The sequence below is a fragment of the Amblyraja radiata genome, chromosome 2 (genome assembly GCF_010909765.2).
Source record: "Amblyraja radiata isolate CabotCenter1 chromosome 2, sAmbRad1.1.pri, whole genome shotgun sequence".
Lineage (NCBI taxonomy): Eukaryota > Metazoa > Chordata > Chondrichthyes > Rajiformes > Rajidae > Amblyraja > Amblyraja radiata.
Genome location: NC_045957.1, coordinates 118,311,077 through 118,331,533, shown reverse-complemented (window position 1 = coordinate 118,331,533; position 20,457 = coordinate 118,311,077). Strand labels below are relative to the sequence as shown.

At 48.4% G+C, this 20,457-nt stretch overlaps 1 protein-coding gene across 3 annotated transcripts in view; it reads right to left on the bottom strand.

Moving 5' to 3' along the window:
* jarid2 (jumonji and AT-rich interaction domain containing 2) overlaps nt 1-20,457 on the bottom strand; it is a 336,587-nt gene that overhangs the window by 63,356 nt on the left and 252,774 nt on the right. For all 3 annotated transcript variants that reach the window (XM_033014235.1, XM_033014236.1, XM_033014234.1), the window contains exon 7: nt 1,904-2,894. In XM_033014235.1, coding sequence (XP_032870126.1) covers nt 1,904-2,894 — 991 coding nt within the window. The remainder of the gene's footprint in view (nt 1-1,903; nt 2,895-20,457) is intronic.

The following is a 20,457-nucleotide window of genomic DNA, read 5'->3' as shown; positions in this document are numbered from 1 at the left end:
ACCCCAGCTCTTTACAATCTATATTAATGATTTGGACGAGGGAATTGAATGCAACATCTCCAAGTTTGCGGATGACACAAAGCTGGGGGGCAGTGTTAGCTGTGAGGAGGATGCTAGGAGGATGCAAGGTGACTTGGATAGGCTGGGTGAGTGGGCAAATGCATGGCAGATGCAGTATAATGTGGATAAATGTGAGGTTATCCACTTTGGGGGCAAAAACAGGAAAGTAGACTATTATCTGAATGGTGGCCGATTAGGAAAAGGGGAGATGCAACGAGACCTGGGTGTCATGGTACACCAGTCATTGAAAGTAGGCATGCAGGTGCAGCAGGCAGTGAAGAAAGCGAATGGTATGTTGGCATTCATAGCAAAAGGATTTAAGTATAGGAGCAGAGAGGTTCTACTGCAGTTGTGCAGGGTCTTGGTGAGACCACACCTGGAGTATTGCGTAGAGTTTTGGTCTCCTAATCTGAGGAAAGACATTCTTGCCGTAGAGGGAGTACAGAGAAGGTTCACCAGACTGATTCCTGGGATGTCAGGACTTTCATATGAAGAAAGACTGGATAGACTCGGCTTGTACTCGCTGGAATTTAGAAGATTGAGGGGGGATCTTATAGAAACTTACAAAATTCTTAAGGGGTTGGACAGGCTAGATGCAGGAAGATTGTTCCCGATGTTGGGGAAGACCAGGACAAGGGGTCACAGTTTAAGGATAAGGGGGAAATCTCTTAGGACTGAGATGAGAAAAACATTTTTCACACAGAGAGTGGTGAATCTGTGGAATTCTCTGCCACAGAAGGTAGTTGAGGCCAGTTTATTGGCTATATTTAAGAGGGAGTTAGATGTGGCCCTTGTGGCTAAAGGTATCGGGGGTATGGAGAGAAGGCAGGTACAGGATACTGAGTTGGATGATCAGCCATGATCATATTGAATAGCGGTGCAGGTTCAAAGGGCCGAATGGCCTACTCCTGCACCTATTTTCTATGTTTCTATGTTTTCTTTATTTATTTGTCGTCAGCTATGGAGGTCTTCCTCGGTCTGCCAGTCCCTTTGCGATTTGTAAGCTCATCAGTGCTCTCTTTCTTCTTAATTATATTCCAAACAGTTGATTTTGGTAAGCCTGAGGTTTGGCTGATGTCTCTTAACAGTTTTATTCTTGGTTCTCAGTCTCATAATGGCTTCTTTGACTTTCATTGGCACAACTTTGGTCCTCATGTTGATAAACAGCAATAAAAGTTTCCAACTGTGATGGAAAGACTGGAGGAAAGACTAGGTGCTGAGAGCTCTCTTGTACCTGCATTAAGGAGGCAATTAAACACACCTGAGCAATTACAAACACCTGTGAAGCCACGTGTCCCAAACATTATGGTGCCCTGAAATGGGGGGACTATGTATAAACACAGCTGTAATTTCTACATGGTGAAACCAAAATGTACAAAAATGGCCTTTAATAAAATCTGACAATGTGCACTTTAACAACATGTGATTTTTTTCTATTACAAATCTCAAATTGTGGAATACAGAGGCAAATAAATAAATGATGGGTCTTTGTCCCAAACATTATGGATGGCACTGTAACTGCAGATGCTGGTTAACACCGAAGATGAGACAAAAAATGCTGGAGTAACTCAGCGGGACAGGCAGCGTCGCAGGAGAGAAGGAATGGGTAACGTTTCGGGTCGGGTCTGCAGAAGGGTCTCAACCAGAAACGTCACCCATTCCTTCTCTACAGAGATGCTGCCTGTCCCGCTGAGGTACTCCAGCATTTTGTGCCTATCTTAGATTGTAATCATGTATTAACTTTCCGCGGATTCTTCCTTTGTTCTTCCCCTCGATGGGTCTAGGGTTCCACACACGCGCGCTGTGCATTACTGTGCCGGCCACGTGCCAGAGGATGGCTTACCTATGAGTGGGGGTTCCTCTATGGTAATGCCCTGAGATCTGAGGTGTTTCTTGATGCAGGCCAGCCGCTGTACGTTGGGGCCCCAGCGCCGGCCCAGTTTGTGCACGTGTTGGATCTGCGTGACGAAGCGCATCTCGTCGTTCAGCTTGCACTCGGGCCGCCAGTCCGCGGGAGGCACCACCCGGCACATGCCGAACCCCTCGGCCTGAGTTCTCACAGCCTCCATGTAGGCCAGCGGGTCGTGAAACTCCTTGTGGCTGGGTTTGAGCACGGGGACATCTCCCACTGGCGCCGCGCCCACTTTGCCACCCTTCTCCTGTTTCGCCTGAGAGTCGAGCGCCTTGTGCGTGGACTCTGTCGCTGAGGTAGAACTATATTCGCTGGAGGCACTTTCCAATTTGCCCAGTGCTTGTTTGCTTGGAGTGTTCCTACCTAGAGAAGCCTTCCTGAGCCTCTGCCTTTCGCTGTTCTTCACCGGAGTTTCACATTTGATCCGTCCGTTCGGTCGAGTCTTCTCTTTAGAGTTTGCTTTGTGACTCTCGGCCCCTGCCCCTTTCACCCTCTTCGAGGGCGACGGCGGCTTCACTACCTGCTTGAACTCCTCGTGCCTCCGCTTGGATGTCCGTAGTCCTTCTTTGATCTCTCTGACTTCACCTTTGGCAGATGCCCTCCCGTTCACCTTCCCGTTGAGCTTGATGCAGCCGAGGCCAGCACCGGTTTGATGGGGCGTCACACTGGATAGCACCTGTTTTCTGGATTTTGCATTGTTGCTTTCTGTTTTCCCTGAGGTTGTGTGGTTAACGGCTACACTCGGCTTGACGTGGTTCAGCCTGGTCTCCTTGACCAGTTCTCTCTTGGCTTTGGTGTAAGTAACGTTTCCCTTTGTCACCGTTGCAGTGTACTTCACAGTCTTGGACGGCGAGGCTCTCACCTCGCGGCCCTTCTTGGCACTCGTGCCGATCTGAGCGGTCCCGTTCATTCCTCTCGAAACCTGCGGCACAACCAAAGAGAGCACGCGGTTAAAACTCGGCGACGCAGGAGAGCAGGTGGATCGATTGTCGCCACCGAAGGCAGACACAAAATGCTGGAGTCGTAAACTCAGCGGGGCCGGCAGCATCTCGGGGGAGAAGGAATGGGTGACGTTTTGGGCCAAGACCCTTCTTCAGACTGAGAGTCAGGGGGGAGGGAGACACAGAGATAGGGAAGGAGAGAGATGAGAGTAAAAATGAGAGATCAAATGGGGACCTTGTTCAAGGAAAATGTAGAATGGTTCATTATCAGCTGAGGGGAAGGTGCAACGAGGCGTACAATCAGTAAAATTTAATCAGGGGGACAGTCAAACTAGTTGGAGAACTAGGATGGAGGATGGATGGAGAGAGAGGGCAAGCAAGGGTGACTTGCAGTTAGAAAGGTCAATATTCACACCGCTGGGTGGTAGGCGATTGTAATTAATTTAGTTAGATTAATTTAGTTAGTTAGAGAGTCATAGTCGTACAGCGTGGAAACAGGCCCTTTCCCACACTGACCAACATGCCCCACCTACACGTCCCACCTGCCTGTGTTTGGCCCATATCCCTCTAAACCTGTCCTAACCATGTACCTGTCTAAATGTTTCTTAAACGTTGCGATAGTTCCTGCTTCAACTACCTCCTCTGGCAGCTCGTTCCATACACCCACCACCCTTTGCACGGGAAAGATACCCCTCAGATTCTTATTAATTCTTTCCCCCCTCATCTTATACCTAAGTCTTCTGGTCCTCGATTCCCCTACTCTGGGCAAGAGACTCTGTGCTTTTACCCGATCTATTCCTCTCATGATTTAATACACAGTTTAGTTTAGTTTATTGTCACGTGCACTGAGGTACAGTGGATAATGTTTAGTTTAGTTTAGTGTACAGATACAGTGCAGAAACAGAGCCTACAGGCCACTGAGTCCGCGCCGACCAACGATCCCCGTGCACTAACACCACCCGAACACACAAACCTGTACGACTTTGTAGTGTGGGAGGGAAACCGGAGCACCCGGGGAAAACCCACGCAGGTCACGGGAGAACGTGCAAACTCCGTACAGACAGCACCCGTAGTCGGGATTGAACCCGGGTCTCTGGTTCTGCAAGGCAGCAACTCTACCGCTGCACCGCACATTTGTTGCGTGCTAACCAATCAGCGGAAAGACAATGCACGATTACAATCGAGTCGTCCACAGTGTACAGACACAGGGTAAAGGAAATAATGTGAATAACATTTAGTACAAGATAAAGTCCAGTAAAGTCCGATCAAAGATAGTCCGAGGGTCTCCAATGAGGTAGATAGTAGCTCAAGACCACTCTCCGGTTCATAATTTCATAAGTTGTAGGAGCAGAATTAGGCCATTCGGCCCATCAAGTCTACTCTGCCATTCAGTCACGGCTGATCTATCTTTCCCACTCAACCCCATTCTCCTGCCTTCTCCCCATAACCCCCAACTAATCAAGAATCTGTCAATCTCTGCATTATACTGTAAATACCCATTTACTTGGCCTCAACAGCTGTCAATGCCAATGAATTCCACAGATTCACCACTGAAGAAATTCCTCCTCATCTATTTTTTAAGGCTACGTCCTTAAAATTTGGAGGCTATGACCTCTATTCCTAGACTGTCCCACGAGTGGAAACATCCTCTCCACATCCACACTCTCCAGGCCTTTCACAACTTGGTAAGTTTCAGTGAGGTCCTTCTAAATTCTACATTTAGGCTCTGTGCCTTCAAACGCTCATCACATGTTAACCCAATCATTCCCGGGATCATTCTCGTAAACCTCCTCTGGACCCTCTCCAACGCCAGAACATCCTTCTTCAGATATGAAGCCCAAAACTACTCATAATATTCCAAATGTGGTCTGAGCAGTGCCTTATAGAGCCTCAGCATTACATCCCTTAGTTTAGTTTAGTTTATTGTCATGTGTATCGAGGTACAGTGAAAAGCTTTTGTTGCGTGCTAACCAGTCAGCAGAAAGACAATACATGATTACAATCGAGCCGTTCACAGTGTAACATTACATGATAAAGGGAATAACATGAATAACGTTTTGTGTAAGATTAGATCCAGTAAAGGTCAATTAAAGATAGTCCGAGGGTCTTCAACGAGGTAGATGATAGATCAGGACCACTCTCCAGTTGTTGGTAGGATGGTTCAGTTACCTGATCATGAATTGTCTTTCTGCTGACTGGTTAGCACGCAACAAAAAGCTTTTCACTGTTGCTTGGTACACGTGACCATAAACCAAACTAGAAAAAACAAACACGTAGCCTCTTCCCTTCCTGTCAGCTGTCATAGAGTCATATAGTATGGAAACGGGCCCTTCGGCCCAACTTGCCCACACCGACCAACAAGTCCCAGCTACACTTGTCCCACCTGCCTGCGTTTGGCCCATATCCCTGCAAACCTGTCCTATCCATGTACCTGTTTCACGTTTTCTTAAATATTGCCTCAACTACCTCCTCTGGCAGCTCGTTCCATACACCTACCATCCTTTGTGTATAAAAGTTACCCCTCAGTTTTCCATTCCCCCCCTCACCTTAAACCGATGTCCAATTGTTCTCGATTCCCCTTATGTGGGCAAGAGACATAGAAACATAGAAACATAGAAAGTAGGTGCGAGAGTAGACCACCAGGTCCGTCGAGCCCGCACCGCCATTCGCTCATGGCTGAACACTAAACAGACACACTTACCCACAAACAGTAGACACAAGACACAGAACACAAGACACTACCCTCCCCTTTATACCGCTATCACCCCTCTCCACCCCAAGAACCTCGTGATCTCCTGGGGGAGGCAAAAAAACGGATAAAAACCCAGGTCCAATTCGGGAAAAAAATCCGGGAAATTCCTCTCCGACCCCAATCCAGGCGATCGACACTTGTCCAGGAGATCACTCAGGTCTTACTATACTAACCATACCTAGGTCCATATCCCTGCCCTCTCCCCGTAGCCCCTTATCCCCTTGGCAGCTAAATAACCATCTATTTTAGTCTTAAATATATTTAAAGTTTCTGCTTCCACTGCTCCCTGGGGCAGTGAATTCCATAAATTAACCACCCTCTGGGTGAAGAAGTTCTTCCTCATCTCAGTTTTAAAAGAGCCCCCCCTTATTCTGCAACTATGTCCCCTAGTTCTAGTTTCCCCGATCATTGGGAACATCCTCGGTGCATCCACCCGATCAAGGCCCCTCACGATCTTATATGTTTCAATGAGATCGCCTCTCATTCTTCTAAACTCCAAAGAGTAGAGTTCCAGCCTACTTAACCTTTCCTCATATGTCAATCCCCTCATTGCAGGAATTAATCTTGTAAACCTTCGCTGCACTGCCTCCAGGGCCAGTACATCCTTTCTCAAGTATGGACCCCAGAACTGTACACAGTATTCCAAATGTGGTCTCACTAATACTGTGTACAGCTGCAGCAAGACCTCCGTGTTTTTATACTCAATCCCACTAGCAATAAAGGCCAAAACTCCATTGGCCTTCCTGATTGCTTGCTGCACCTGCATACTAACTTTTAGTGATTCATGTACTAATACCCCTAGATCCCTTTGCGTTGCATTACAACGCAGCTCCTCCTCATTTAGAAAATAACTTGCCCTATCATTTTTTTTCCCAAAGTGAATGACTTCACATTTATTAGTATTAAATTTCATCTGCCAAGTTGTTGCCCACTCACCTAGCTTATCTATATCCTTTTGCAGACTCTTCCTATCCTCCTCATCCCCTACTTTTCCTCCCATTTTTGTATCGTCCGCAAATTTTGATATATTACACTTGGTTCCCTCCTCCAAATCATTTATATAAATTGTGAACAACTGGGGTCCCAGCACCGACCCTTGCGGAACCCCGCTAGTTACCGGTTGCCATCCCGAGTATGAACCATTTATCCCCACTCTCTGCTTCCTATTTGTTAGCCAATCCTCTACCCATGCTAATATATTACCCCCAATCCCATAATTTTTTATTTTTAGCAATAGTCTCTTATGTGGCACCTTGTCAAAAGCCTTTTGGAAGTCCAAGTATACCACATCCACCGGTTCCCCTTTATCCACCCGGGTTGTTACTTCCTCAAAGAATTCGAGCAGATTCGTTAAACAGGACTTCCCCTTCACAAAACCATGCTGGTTCTGTCCGATGAAGTCATGTTCATCCAAGTGCCCCGTTAGTGTTTCTTTAATAATTGTCTCTAACATTTTACCCACCACCGATGTTAGACTAACCGGTCTATAGTTACCCGCCTTCTGTTTACTTCCTTTTTTAAATATAGGTGTTACATTGGCCATTTTCCAATCCACTGGGACCGTTCCTGCCTCCAGGGAGTTTTGGAAAATTATCACCAATGCATCCACAATCCCCACCGCTATCTCCCTCAAGACCCTTGGATGTAATCCATCAGGCCCAGGGGATTTATCCTCCTTCAGTCTCATTAATTTCCCTAATACCACCTCCTTGGTGATCTTAATAGTATTTAGCTCCTCCATTCCTACCGCCCCCTGTTTATCCAGCGTTGGAATATTTTTTGTGTCTTCTATGGTGAAGACTGATACAAAATACTCGTTTAATGCCTTTGCCATTTCCATGTTCCCCACCAACAACTCTCCAGTCTCACCCTCCAATGGACCAACGTTCACCTTAGCCACCCTTTTTCTTTTTATATAGCTATAAAAACTCTTACTATTAGTTTTTATGTTGTTCGCTAAATTCCTTTCATAGTCTATTTTCCCCGTCTTAATTAATCTCTTAGTTATTTTTTGCTGACCTTTAAATGCTTCCCAATCCTCTACCCTCCCACTATCTCTGGCTACCTTATATGCCCTTGCCTTCAGCCGAATACTATCCTTTATAGTTTTACTGAGCCAGACTCTGTGTATTTACCCAATCTATTACCCTCATGATTTTGCACATCTCCATAAAATGACCCCTCATCCTCCTGCGCTCCAAGGAATAGAGTCCTAGCCTGCTTAACCTCTCCCTACAGCTCAGACCCTCGATTCCTGGCAACATCCTCATACATCTTCTCTGCACCCTTTCCAGCTTGACATCTTTCCTATACCATGGTGCCTGGAACTGAACACAATGCTCTAAAGGTGGCCTCAACAACATCTTATACAACTACAACATGGCCTCCCAACTTCTATACCCAATACTTTCTTTCCAAGAGATGGGGTGGAGGAAAGAATGAGAGGTAAACCTAATACCTATTGGAGGTGGGCAAAATGGTCTGCATTGACATTGTGGGCCGAAGGGCTCTTTTCAGTGCTGAACACCAACTCTGTGACACGCTCCTAGTTCTCCAAATAGAGTGGCCTGTAAAGAGCTACCATCTTGCTATTCTACAACTATTTATGATTGGAAAAAATCCAAAAGCAAGAACACGGTGGTGCAGCGGTAGAGTTGCTGCCTCACAGCGCCAGAGAGCCGGGTGCGATCTTCACTACGGGTGCTTGTCTGTAAGGATCTTGTACATTCTTCCCGCGACCTGCGTGGGTTTTCTCCGAGATCTTCGGTTCCCTCCCATCTAGAACCCTAGCTATTCATTTAAAATCAGTACCTCTTTCCTGTTTTTTCCCCATATCCCTTGATGTCGTTAGCCCCAAGAACTAAATGTAACTCTCTCTTGAAAACATCCAGTGAATTGGCCTGCACTGCCTTCTGTGGCAGAGAATTCCACAGATTCACAACTCTCTGCGTGAAGAAAGTTTGTTCTCATCTCAGTCCTAACTGCCCCCCCCCCTTTATTCTTAAACTGTGACCCATGGTTCTGAACGCCCCCAACATTGGGAACATTTTTCCTGCAGTTACAGTAAGTGAAAATCTAGCAGGCAAGCAGGATGCTTTCACCAACCACCCCCATTTGAAGTCCACTATCTTCCACCGTTTCTACCCAGTGCTTGGTACTTACTTCCAGCAGCCACTGGTTGTCCTCCAGGATGCACCGAGCCGCAGCCTGATCCATGCCGGTCACCTGGGCGAATTCGGCACAGAGACTCTCAAGGCAGCGGCGCAACGCTTCGACGCTTCCGACGGCCCGGGACTCTTGCACTGAGGCTGCTCCATGGCCGGAGCTGCAGTGAGCGACTCGCCAGCCCCGCTCCCCGTCCGCATCTGTCCCCGCCGCTGCTTCTGCTTCCAACACCCGCGGCCCATGCAGTTGATATGAGTTTTGAAATTTTCGTTGATCAGAGTTTCTCACAACAGAGCGAGAGAAATTTGTGATCAGTGTGAGAATTTGGTGAAATGCGTGATTCTCACGCTCAATGCATGGGAGTTGGCAGCCCTGCCTCTCTATCCCCCTCTCTCTCTCTCCCCCTCTCTCCTCTCTCTGTCCCTCTCCCACCCCTCTCTCCACCTTTCTTTCTCTCCCCTCTCTCTCCCTCCCACCTCACTCTCCCCCTCTCTTCCGCTCTATCTCTCCCCTCCACCTCTCTTTCCCCTCTCTCATCTCTCCCTCCTCTCACCCTCTCCCCCTCTCACTCTCTCCCCTTCCCTCTCTCTTCTCTCTCCTCCCTCTCTCCCTCTCTCCTCTCTTCCCCTCTCTCCCCCTCTCTCCCTCCCACCTCACTCTCCCCTCTCTCTCGTCCCCTCTCCTCTCTCTCCCCCCTCTCTTTCCCCTAACTCTATCTCCCCCTCCCTTTCTTCTCTCTCTCCCCCTCTCTCTCTCCTCCTCTCTCTCCCTCCCTCTCTCTCCCTCCACACTCTCTCCCCTCTCTCTCCTCTCACCTTTCTCTCTTCCCCCTCACCTCTCTCTCTCCTCTCTCTCTCCTCCTCTCTCTCCCTCTCTCTCCCCATTTCTCCCTCCCACCTCACTCTCCCCCTGGCTCTCTCTCCCCTCTCTCTTTCTCCTCTGTCTCTCTCTCCTCTTTCTCTTTGCCCCCCCATCTCTCTCTTTCCCCCTCTCTTTTACCACCCCTCTCTTTCCCCCTCTCCCACCCTCTTCACCCCCTCTCTCTTCCCTCACCCCTCTCTTCCCCCCTCTCCCACCTCACTCTCCCCCTCTCCCCTACCTCTCTCTCCCCCCTCTCCCTCTTCTCTCACTCCATTCACGCCCCCTCTGTCTCACCCCTCTCTCTCTTCTCACCCCCTCTCTCTCTCTCCCCACTGTCTCCTTCCTCTCTCTCTCTCTCCACCTCTCTTTGAGAGTCTGTCCCTTCGGCACGGAGACTCTAGCGGCAGCAGCAGTGGCGCAACACTTCTGACGGCCCGGGACTTGCACTGGGCCTGCTCCATGGCCGGAACTGCAGCGAGCGACTCATCAGCCCCCGTAAACACTCGCCAGTCCGGCAAACACTCGCCAGTCCCGGCTCCCCGCATCTGTTCCCGCCACTGCTTCCATCCCTCCCTCAGCCCCGGCTCTCCAACACCCGCGGACCATGCAGTTTATCCGAGTTTTGAAATTTTCGTTGATCACAGAATTTCTCACCGCAGAGCGTGAAAAACTTCTGATCAGCGTGAGGGCGTGAGAGTTTGCTTGAGGGCGTGATTCGCACGCTCAAAGCATGAGAGTTGGCAGCCCTGGTTTAGCTTAGTTTAGTTTAGTTTTTTGTCATGTGTACCCAAGTATGGTGAAAAGCTTTTTTGTTGCGTGCTACCCAGTCAGCGGAAAGACTAGACATGATTACAATCAAGCTGTCCACAGTGTACAGAAACATGATAAGGGAGTAACGTTTAGTGCAAGGTAAAGTCTAGTCAGGTCCGATTAGAGATAGTCCAAGGGTCTCCAATGAGGTAGATAGTAGCTCAGGACTGCTCGCTGGTTGTTGGTAGGAAGGTTCAGTTGCCTGATTCTGCATTCTGTACCTACCCCGTTGCTCTATCTATTGTACTTGAATTGGACTTGACTGTATTTATTTACAGTATTATCTGAGCTGTTTGGATAGAATGTAAAACAAAGCTTTTCACTGTACCTTGGTACACGTGACAATAATACACCTAAACCTAATAACTTCTTCAGTTGAGGTAATGATCATGAAGATTCTACACCTTGAATGAGTTAGGCCGAAAGGCTTGTGACCATGCTGTATGACTGTGGCTGGGAGTGGGAGGGTTAGTAGTCTCTTGGCTGCTTCAGCGATTTAGATGCCTGAATACTATCCAACTGTAGGCAAGTAACAGAATCTCATTATTGGGGGCGGTGCAGCGGTAGAGTTGCAGCCTCATAGCGCCAGAGACCCGGGTTCCATCCTGACCACGGGTGCTGTCTGTACGGAGTTGGTACGTTCTCCCCGTGACCGCCTGGGTTTTCTCCAGATGCTCCGGTTTCCTCCCACACTCGCAGGTTCACTGGCTTCGGTAAAAATTGTAAATTGTCCCGAGTGTGTGTAAGATAGTGCTAGTGTATGCACGCAGCGATTGCTGGCCGGCGCGGACTTGGTGGGCCGAAGGGCCTGGTTCCATGCTGCATCTCCAGAGTCTAAAGGCAGCAGTTGGTGGTGGAAACACCATTCAGGAAGCAGAACCTGGTGTCGGAAAGGAGAAAGATAGCAAAGGGGGAACTGGCAAGAGCTATTTTTAAGTTAGTTTGGCCTAAAACAAAACACCAGCTGTCAAATAATAGACACCAGCAAGATGTTTTGTTCCTGCTAACACCAGTGATATTGAGCTGGGGAGAAGTAAAGAGAAGGCTGACACATTGGACAAGTACTGAAATATTTAAACAGTACACAGTGGTACAGCAGTAGAGTTGCTGCCTACAGCAGCCAGAGACCCGGGTTCGATCCTGACGATGGGTGCTGTCTGTACGGAGTTTGTACGTTCTCCCCGTGACCTGCGTGGGTTTTCTCCGGGTGCTCCGGTTTCCTCCCACACTCCAAAGACGCACAGATTTATAGGTTAATTGGCTTCAGTAAAATTGTAAATTGACCCCTAGTGTGTGTAGGATAGTGTTAGTGTACAGGGATCGCTGGTCGGCGCGGACTCGGTGGGCCGAAGGGCCTGTTTCTGCGCTAAACTAAACTAATCTAAAAGAAACAGACCTATTGTTAATGTAGGAAGGAACTACAGATACCCGTTTAAACTGAAGATAGACACAAAATGCTGGAGTAACTCAGCGGGTTAGAGAAAAGGAATAGATAAAGTATCGGTCGAGAACATGATGCCTAGTCATACTAATCTCATCTGTCCGCACATGATCCACATCAAACCATTCCTTGCATTTTCTTTACTTTCTCTACTCTTTAGTTTAGACCTTTTAGACTTTAGGGACACAGAGCGGAACAGTTTAGATTATTGTCACGTGTACCGAGGGAGGGGCAGTGAAAAGCTTTCGTTGTATGTCATCCAGTCGGCGGACAGACAATACATCATTACAATCTACAGCAATATAGATACATGACAGGCCCTTCGGCCCATCGGGTCTGCACCGACCAGCAATCACCCCGTGCACTAGAGCTATCCTACACACACACACACGGGACAATTTACAATTACAATTCTCCCGAAGCCATTTAACCCACAAACCTATATATCTTTGGAGGAAACCAGAGCACCCAGAGAAAACTACAGAGGCCAGGTCATAATAATTTTGACGGTGGAGATGAACAGGTTCTTGATTAGTACGGGTGTCAGAGATTACGGGGAGAAGGCAGGAGAATGGGGTTGAGAGGGAAAGATAGATCGGCCATGGTCACAAATCCCTTGCCAAAATTACATTCACGACAGCTCTTATGAAGCTGTGCCACCAGAGGGAACCAAAGAGCCTCTCACCAACTCAGATGCCACTGATTATCAAAATAATTAACCAGGGAACCAAGCAAAGACTCTTGAAAAATGTGCCCGGAAGTGATTTTAATTACAGTGCTTCATTAAAATAACTCATCGAACATTAATCTCATGAGGTCTTTTATTTATAATAGGCTTCTTCCTCTCACATATTGTTATCCAGCAGGTCACTAAGGGGTTGCAAGTCCAAATGAGTATATTCCTGGACGCAAGTTTCATAGAACCTCTTGGGCAGCACGGGTGGTGCAGCGGTAGAGTCGCTGCCTCAGATCGCCAGTGACCTGGATTTGGCGCCACCGTGCCACCCTACATCCTATGGCAACTCACTCATTCATGGGATCATTTTTGTAAACTTCCTCTGGACCCTCTCCAACACCAGCACATCCTTTCCTCAGGTGTGGGGCCCAAAAGGTTGAATGACACAGTCTGGAAACAGGCCCTTCGGCCCACCAAATCCATGCCAACCATCGATCACCTAGTTCCATGTTATCAGGGCAATCTAGAGTCCAAATAGCCAGAAGGCATTGGAGCAGAATCATGCCACTCGGCCCATTGAGCCTGCTTTGCCATTCAATCATGGCTGATCTACTTTCCCTCTCAAGCTCATTCTCCTGCCTTTGTCTCCCTTACTAATCAAGAACCTATCAATCTCCGCTTTGAAACATAGAAACATAGAAAATTGGTGAAGGAGTAGGCCATTCGGCCCTTCGAGCCAGCACCGCCATTCAATATGATCATGACATGACATGGAAAATACCCAATGACTGGTGAATTCCACAGATTCACCACATTCTGGCTAGGGTGGCACGGTGGTGCAGCGGTAGAGTTGCTGCCTCAAAGCACCAGAGACCCGGGTTCCATCCTGACTGCGGGTGCTGTCTGTACGGAGTTTGTACGTTCTCCCCGTGATGGTGTGTGTTTCCTCCGGGTGCTCCGGTTTCCTCCCGCAAAGACGTACAGGTTTGTAGGTTAATTGGCTTCTATAAATTGTCCCTAGTGTGTACAATAGTGCTACCAGACGGCCAGGACAGTGAATATTTTTAAGGCAGAGATAGATAGATTCTGGATTAGTACGGGTGTCAGGGGTTACGAGGAGACGGCAGGAGAATGAGGTTTGGAGAGATAAATCAGCCATGTTTGAATGGTGGAGTAGACTTGATGGGCCGAATGGCCTAATTCTGCTCCTATAACTTATGAACATGATCCTAGTAATCACCACACACGGAACAAATGGCTACTATACCATGAATGGTTCTTTCACTACAAAACAGCAGTCACTGTGGCGCCAGAGACCTAGGTTCGATCCTAACCAGGGGTGCTGCTTGTGTGGAGTTTGTACGTTCTCCTTGTGACTGCATAGGTTCCCTCTGGGTGCTACGGTTTCCTCCCACGTCCCAAAGATGAGCAGATTTGGAGGTTTCCAGTCAGTGGGAGGGGCTAAGAGTAGAGGGCACAGCCTCAGAATAAATTTCTTTAGTCAGAGGGTGGTGAATCTGTGGAATTCTTTGCCACAGAAGGTTGTGGTGGCCACGTCAGTGGATATTTTTAAGACAGATAGACAGATTCTTGATTAGTACGGGTGTCAGGGGTTATCAGGAGACGGCAGGAGAATGGGGTTGAGAGGGAAGCTAGATCAGCCATGATCGAATTGGCAGAGTGTACTCAATGAGCCCAGCGGCCTAATTCTGCTCCTGGACCTTATGGTTATCCGGCCTCTGTAAATTAGTGTGTCGGGACTGGATTTATCAATGGGATAACAAGGAACTAGCACGAGCGGGTAATCGATGGCTGGTATGGATTTGGTGGGCCGAAGGGCCTGTTTCCAGGCTGTATCACTCAACTCAAGTCAAACTCGTTAAACTGAAGCCAAACTGGTCAAACGCAAGCCAAACTCAAGTCAATTCACATGCCTGGTCTTCGTGGAGTATATACTCAGTTTTATAAGGAAGCTGGCAGACTTGTGCATTCATAGTAATTGTTGAAAACATGGTAGAAAATATGCTTTGATGCATTCTTTTTAGTTTAGTTTAGAGATACAGTGGGGAAACAGGCCCTTCGGCCCACCGAGTCCGTGCCGACCAGCGATCACCCCGCACACTAACACTAGGGACAATTTACACCAAGCCAATTAACCTACAAACCTGGATGTCTTTGGAGTGTCGGAGGAAACCGAAGAACGGAGAAAACCCACACGGTCATGGAGAGAACGTACAAACACCGTACAGACAGTACCTGTAGTCGGGATCGACCCGGGTCTCCGGCGCTGCAAGGCAGCAACTCTACCTCTGCGCCACCGTGCCACCCCTGATGTATCAATTCTATCAGACTCCAGACCAAGTACAAGACGGGCAATAGTTGGTATTAGCAAATGTTCTATTTCTCCCCCATTCCATAAGTTAGAAGTCATCCTGTGACGATATAGGAGTCTAGACATTAGTCAGGAAGAAGTGAGAAGAAAGGGCACAGTGGTGCAGCGGTAGAGTTGCTGTCTCACAGCTCCAGAGACCCGGGTTCGATTCTGACTGCGGGCGTTTGTCTGTACAGAGGTTGTACATTCACCCCGTGACCTGCGTGGGTTTTCTCCGGGTGCTCCGGTTTCCTCCCACACTCCAAAGACGTACAGGTTTGTAAGTTGATTGGCTTCGGTAAAAAATTGTAAATTGTCTCTGGTGTGTGTGGGACAATGTTAAGAGTACGGGGTGATCACTGGTCGGCGCAAACTCAGTGGGCCGGAAGGCCTGTTTGCTGGCTGTATCTCCAGAACTAAAAATTAAAATTAAAGGAGAATTTGAAAGGGAAATATTATTGGCCCTGATTCAGGAGCAGTGATGCTCCAAGCTTTCCAGCCACGGTATTTTGCTGTCATCAGCCGACCTACGCCCAAGGGAGACAAACAATGTTCCCAGCAGTGGGGAACGAATTGAGTCAAATCTGTCTCAGTCAACCACCATGGCCAGCTATAGAGAACACGCTGTTCCTGCCCGGGGCTGTCTGCCCAGAAACTCCTGCAATATCAATCTCACACAGGGACACCGAGGTAGGCGGTTCAATCCTCACTGTAGCCAGACACTAAATGCTGGAGTAACTCAGCGGGCCAGGCAGCGCCTCTACTGAAGGGCAAAAACAGGCCCTTCAGCCCAGAATCCGTGCCGACCAGCGATCCCCAGACATTAAAACTACCCTACACACACACACACACACACACACACACTTGGGACAATTTAGATTTACACCAAGCACATTAACCTACAAACCTGTACGTTTTTGGAGTGTGGGAGGAATCCTAATCTCGGAGAAAGCCCATGCAGTCACGGGGAGAACATACAAACTCCGTACAGACATCACCCATAGTCGGGATCGAACCCGGGTCTCAGGCGTTGCAAAAGCTGTAAGGCAGCAACACTACCGCTGCGCCACCGTGCCATCCCCAACAATTCTCAACTTCTACAGATGCACCGTAGAAAGCATTTTATCGGGAAGCGTCACAGCTTGGTTTGGAAACTGCTCCATCCAAGATTGTAAGAAATTGCAGACATTTGTGGACGCAGCCCAGACCATCAAACAAACCAACCTCCCTTCCATTGACTCCATCTACACCTCACGCTGCCTCGGCAAGGCCAGCAGCATAATCCAGGACAACTGGCATCCGGGTCACTCCCTCTTCTCCCCTCTTCCATCGGGCAAAAGGTACAGAAGTGTGAAAACGCATACCTCCAGATTCAGGGACAGTTTCTTCCCAGCTGTTATCAGGCAACTGAACCATCTTCCAACAACCAGAGAGAGGTCCTGAACTACTGTCTACCTCATTGGTGACCCTCGGACTATCTTTGATCGGACTTTAGTGGCTTTACCTTGCACTAAACGTTGTTTCCTTATCGTGTATCTGTACACTGTAAATGGCTCGATTGTCTTTCTGCTGACTGGTTAGCACGCAACAAAAGCTTTTCACTGCACCTCGGTACACGTGACAGTAAACTAAACTGAAACTGAACCTGAAACATCTTTGGAGAAATGGAATAGGTGGCGTTTCAGGTCTCGACCCGGAAGGGTATCGATCCGAAACGTCACCCATTCCTTCTCTCCAGAGATGCTGCCTGTCCCGCTGAGTTACTCCAGCTTTTTGTGTCTACATGCAGTATGAAAATTGATTTCACTAACTTCAAGTTGCCCTTGCTTTCCCTCTCACTCCATCCCTCCCCTATCTGAGTTGTCTAACTAATTTTACTTCGGAGTCACGTGAGTGACTACGTGAAGAACCCGCTCAGTGCGCAGGCGCGGCATTATGCCAGCAGTGCAACAGCGGCTGCAACGGGAGTTAGGCGCTCCCACTACAGAATGAAACGGACCGTCAGGTGAGTACCCTGAGGTCGGGTTTCTTTTACAGGTGAGCCTTTTTCTGCTTGTGCTTTTTACAGGCAGAGAAAAAGGCTCTGGAACAAAACTGTCTCCCGTTCAAGGAGGAACGTTTTCCCGTCGGGGAGGGGGGCAGCAACAGGCGGTAGGAGCGTTACCCGGTGTTCCTCTATTCCCCGACACCGTGCCGAGCCCAGCCCGCTAGTACCTGAGCAGCGGGCTGGATGCATAGCCACCCGAAGAGGCATCCGGCAGGTGTACCCGATTACGGATGGGACGTCTCTCCACCCGCACGGGGGGAGAGAGAGCCGCCTGAGCCGCTGGAGCGGCTCACGGAGCAGGTGCCTGCGAGACGCGCTGCTTGAGGGTCGCTCTCGCATCTACAAGGCACAAAAGCTCCAGAAGAAGGCGGTAGGAACAATTACTGGGCGCTCCGCTATCCCCATCACCGCGCCGAGCCCAGTCCCGCTAGTGCCTGAACTGCGGGCTGGATGTCTAGCCATCCGAACAGGCATCCGGCCGGTGGCGTCCGATTCGTCGGACGGGGACATGTCTCCACCTAAATGGAGGAGAGACAGCCGCCTGAGCTGCATCCAACAGCTATTGGAGCAGCTCCAGCGAGATGCGCAGAAAGAGCGCTCTCGCGGAGGGAGGTCAGGCACCCCCTCCACAGTGTTTCATGCACTGCCCTCTGCTCCCTCATTACTGGAGGCTAGCATTGATGACCAGGGCTGGGCTGGGCTGGTCTGGAACAGGGGCAGGCGGACAAATTCGGGAGTATGCCAGGGGTGCAGGAACAGGAAGAGCTGTTGGGTGTGATGGACCGCTTTGTAGCAACCCCACGGGCTGGAGCACCGCTGGAACCAAGAATGGCGGCCAGCATCAACCATCTATCCAATAAACCATTACTGGAAAAGGTGCTCGCTGAGGTGCTGAAACAACACACAGCACCAGAAAACTGTGAGGCCCTCCAAGTAAAAAGTGTCAACAGCCAAATCTGGGGGCATGTGGGGTCACACATCGGGACCCAAGAACTCAAGCTACAGCGGATCCTAAGGCTCCTGACGTCGGCCATCACAGCCTTTGCTCGTTCCATGGAGACCACGGAGATGGATACCTGCCAGCAGGATGTGCTGGCATTAATGTGTACCACACAATTTGAGATCAACAATCTCCGGAGGGAAATCATAAAACCTGCCCTCAATCCCAAATTTACTGGCTTGTGTAAAGCCCCAGCTGCGGAGACGGACGCGCTGCTATTGGGGAAAGATCTCAATAGAAAACTGAAGGAGATGGAGGAAGCATCAAAAACCTTCGGCCTAATGAGGGCAGGCCCCGGGACGAGCAAACCAAGACCTCCGATACCCAAGCGGCAGCACCCCAAGGCATCCACCAGTCGACGTCCGCAATATGGGACTGGTGAACGCTTGGGGTCCGCACATTATCCCCAAAGATCTTTTTAGATCAGGGCCCGCAGCGGACCCTCTGGAAAATGCGCCTCCCCCCAACATCGCCAGCACGTCAGAACAGAACCTTCAGGAAAATGAAGAAACAGAATCGCCAATAACCATGGAGGTAGGTGGGTCTGGTTCCTACCAGCATATAGAGAATAAGGGTGCTTTATTAACAGGGGGGAGATTACACTTGTTTAAAGAAGCATGGGGTATGGTCACGAGTGACAAGTATATACTCAACAGCATTAGTGGATATAAAATACAATTCATGTCAGAAAAAACGCCGCCAGTTCAACATTGGCCCCAAAGGGTATTTCTCCCTCCGTCAAAGAGACGTGAGGGACAAGCTGAACTGGTGAGACTTATCACAAAGGGGGTCATCGAAAAGACCAAACATGAACCTTTGGAATTTGTATCGAATATATTCACTAAAACCAAAAAAGATGGTGGCTGTCGCATCATCATTGACTTAACATCACTAAACAAATTTGTTAAGTATATACATTTCAAAATGGAGACATTTGTTACTGCCAAACAACTGAATTCCAAAGGACACTTCATGGCAAGCATTTATCTTAAAGATGCTTACTATCTAGTACCCATATACAAGGATCATCGCAGATATCTAAAATTTATCTGGATGGTACAAAGCATTGCCCTATGGGCTAACTTCAGCCCCAAGATTATTCACCAAATTATTGAACCCAGCCATGGCAATACTAAGAAAACAAAAACATATTGTCATGGCATATCTGGATGATATTCTGATAGTAGGGAAAACAATGGAATTGGCTGTGGCAGCAGTATCAGCTACAAAACAGCTCCTCGAAACTCTGGGGTTCGTCCTACATCCAGATAAATCTAAGTTGAAGCCATCCACTATCATGGACTACCTGGGCTTCACAATTAACTCAGTCCATATTACTGGTACCTTGCCAAAGGCAAAAATGGTTGAATTAGCACAATCATGCAACAATTTAATGGTCAACGAGCGACCAACTATTCGACAAGTAGCAAGAGTAATTGGGGAAATGGTAGCAGCATTTCCGGCTACACAATTCGGACCTTTGCACTATCAAAAATTTACAAAGAGCAAAGGTACAGGCAATAAAACGACATACAGGTCACTATGATCGTGTCATGAAATTACCCACTGAAGCAATATCAGAGCTACAGTGGTGGGCAGAAAACGTTTGGCATAGTTTCAGCCCTATTGTTATCACTAACCCTACTTTAGTTATTCAAACAGATGCCAGTGCTCAAGGCTGGGGAGCGACTAACTCCATATCCAGCACAGGTGGTAGATGGACTAACCTAGAGTCATCATTACTACTTACACTGGGCATTAACTATCTAGAGATGTTGGGCGCCTTTTATCGTTTAAAAGCATATGTATCTAATATGCAGCACTTGCATGTTCGGTTACAAATTGATAAATACTACGGTGATGGCTATATTAACCATATGGGTGGCATAAAACATTATCATGCGACAAATTGGTCAACATGATTTGGCAATGGTGTTTCGAAAGACATATTTGGCTATCAGCTACTTACCTACCAGGTAAGCTAAACACCCATGCCATGAGTAAATTAAACGCCTGGGTTGCAAGTTTGAACAGACCTTACCTGGAACTGGGATTGTCCAAACAAACCATACCACCATGTCGGCATCCCTTCGAACATCCACCAAGAGGCAGTACTTAACCAGCATCAAAAAAGGGAGAAGTACTGCCAGGAAACAGGGACAACATATGCAACAGCCACAGCCACCAACATACTGGAGTTCCTGGCCTATCTACACCACGATGTAGGGATCAGCTACAGTGCCATCAACACAGCGCAGAGTGCTCTTTCTGCTTATCTCAAACCAGCGCCAGGACAACAGGCGATTGGATCCCATCCACTGGTTTTAAAACTGAGGAAGGGCATTTACAATATCAAGCCCTAAGCCCAGGTATACCCATATTTGGGATATCAGTGTGGTCCTGACATATCTCAGGGAATGG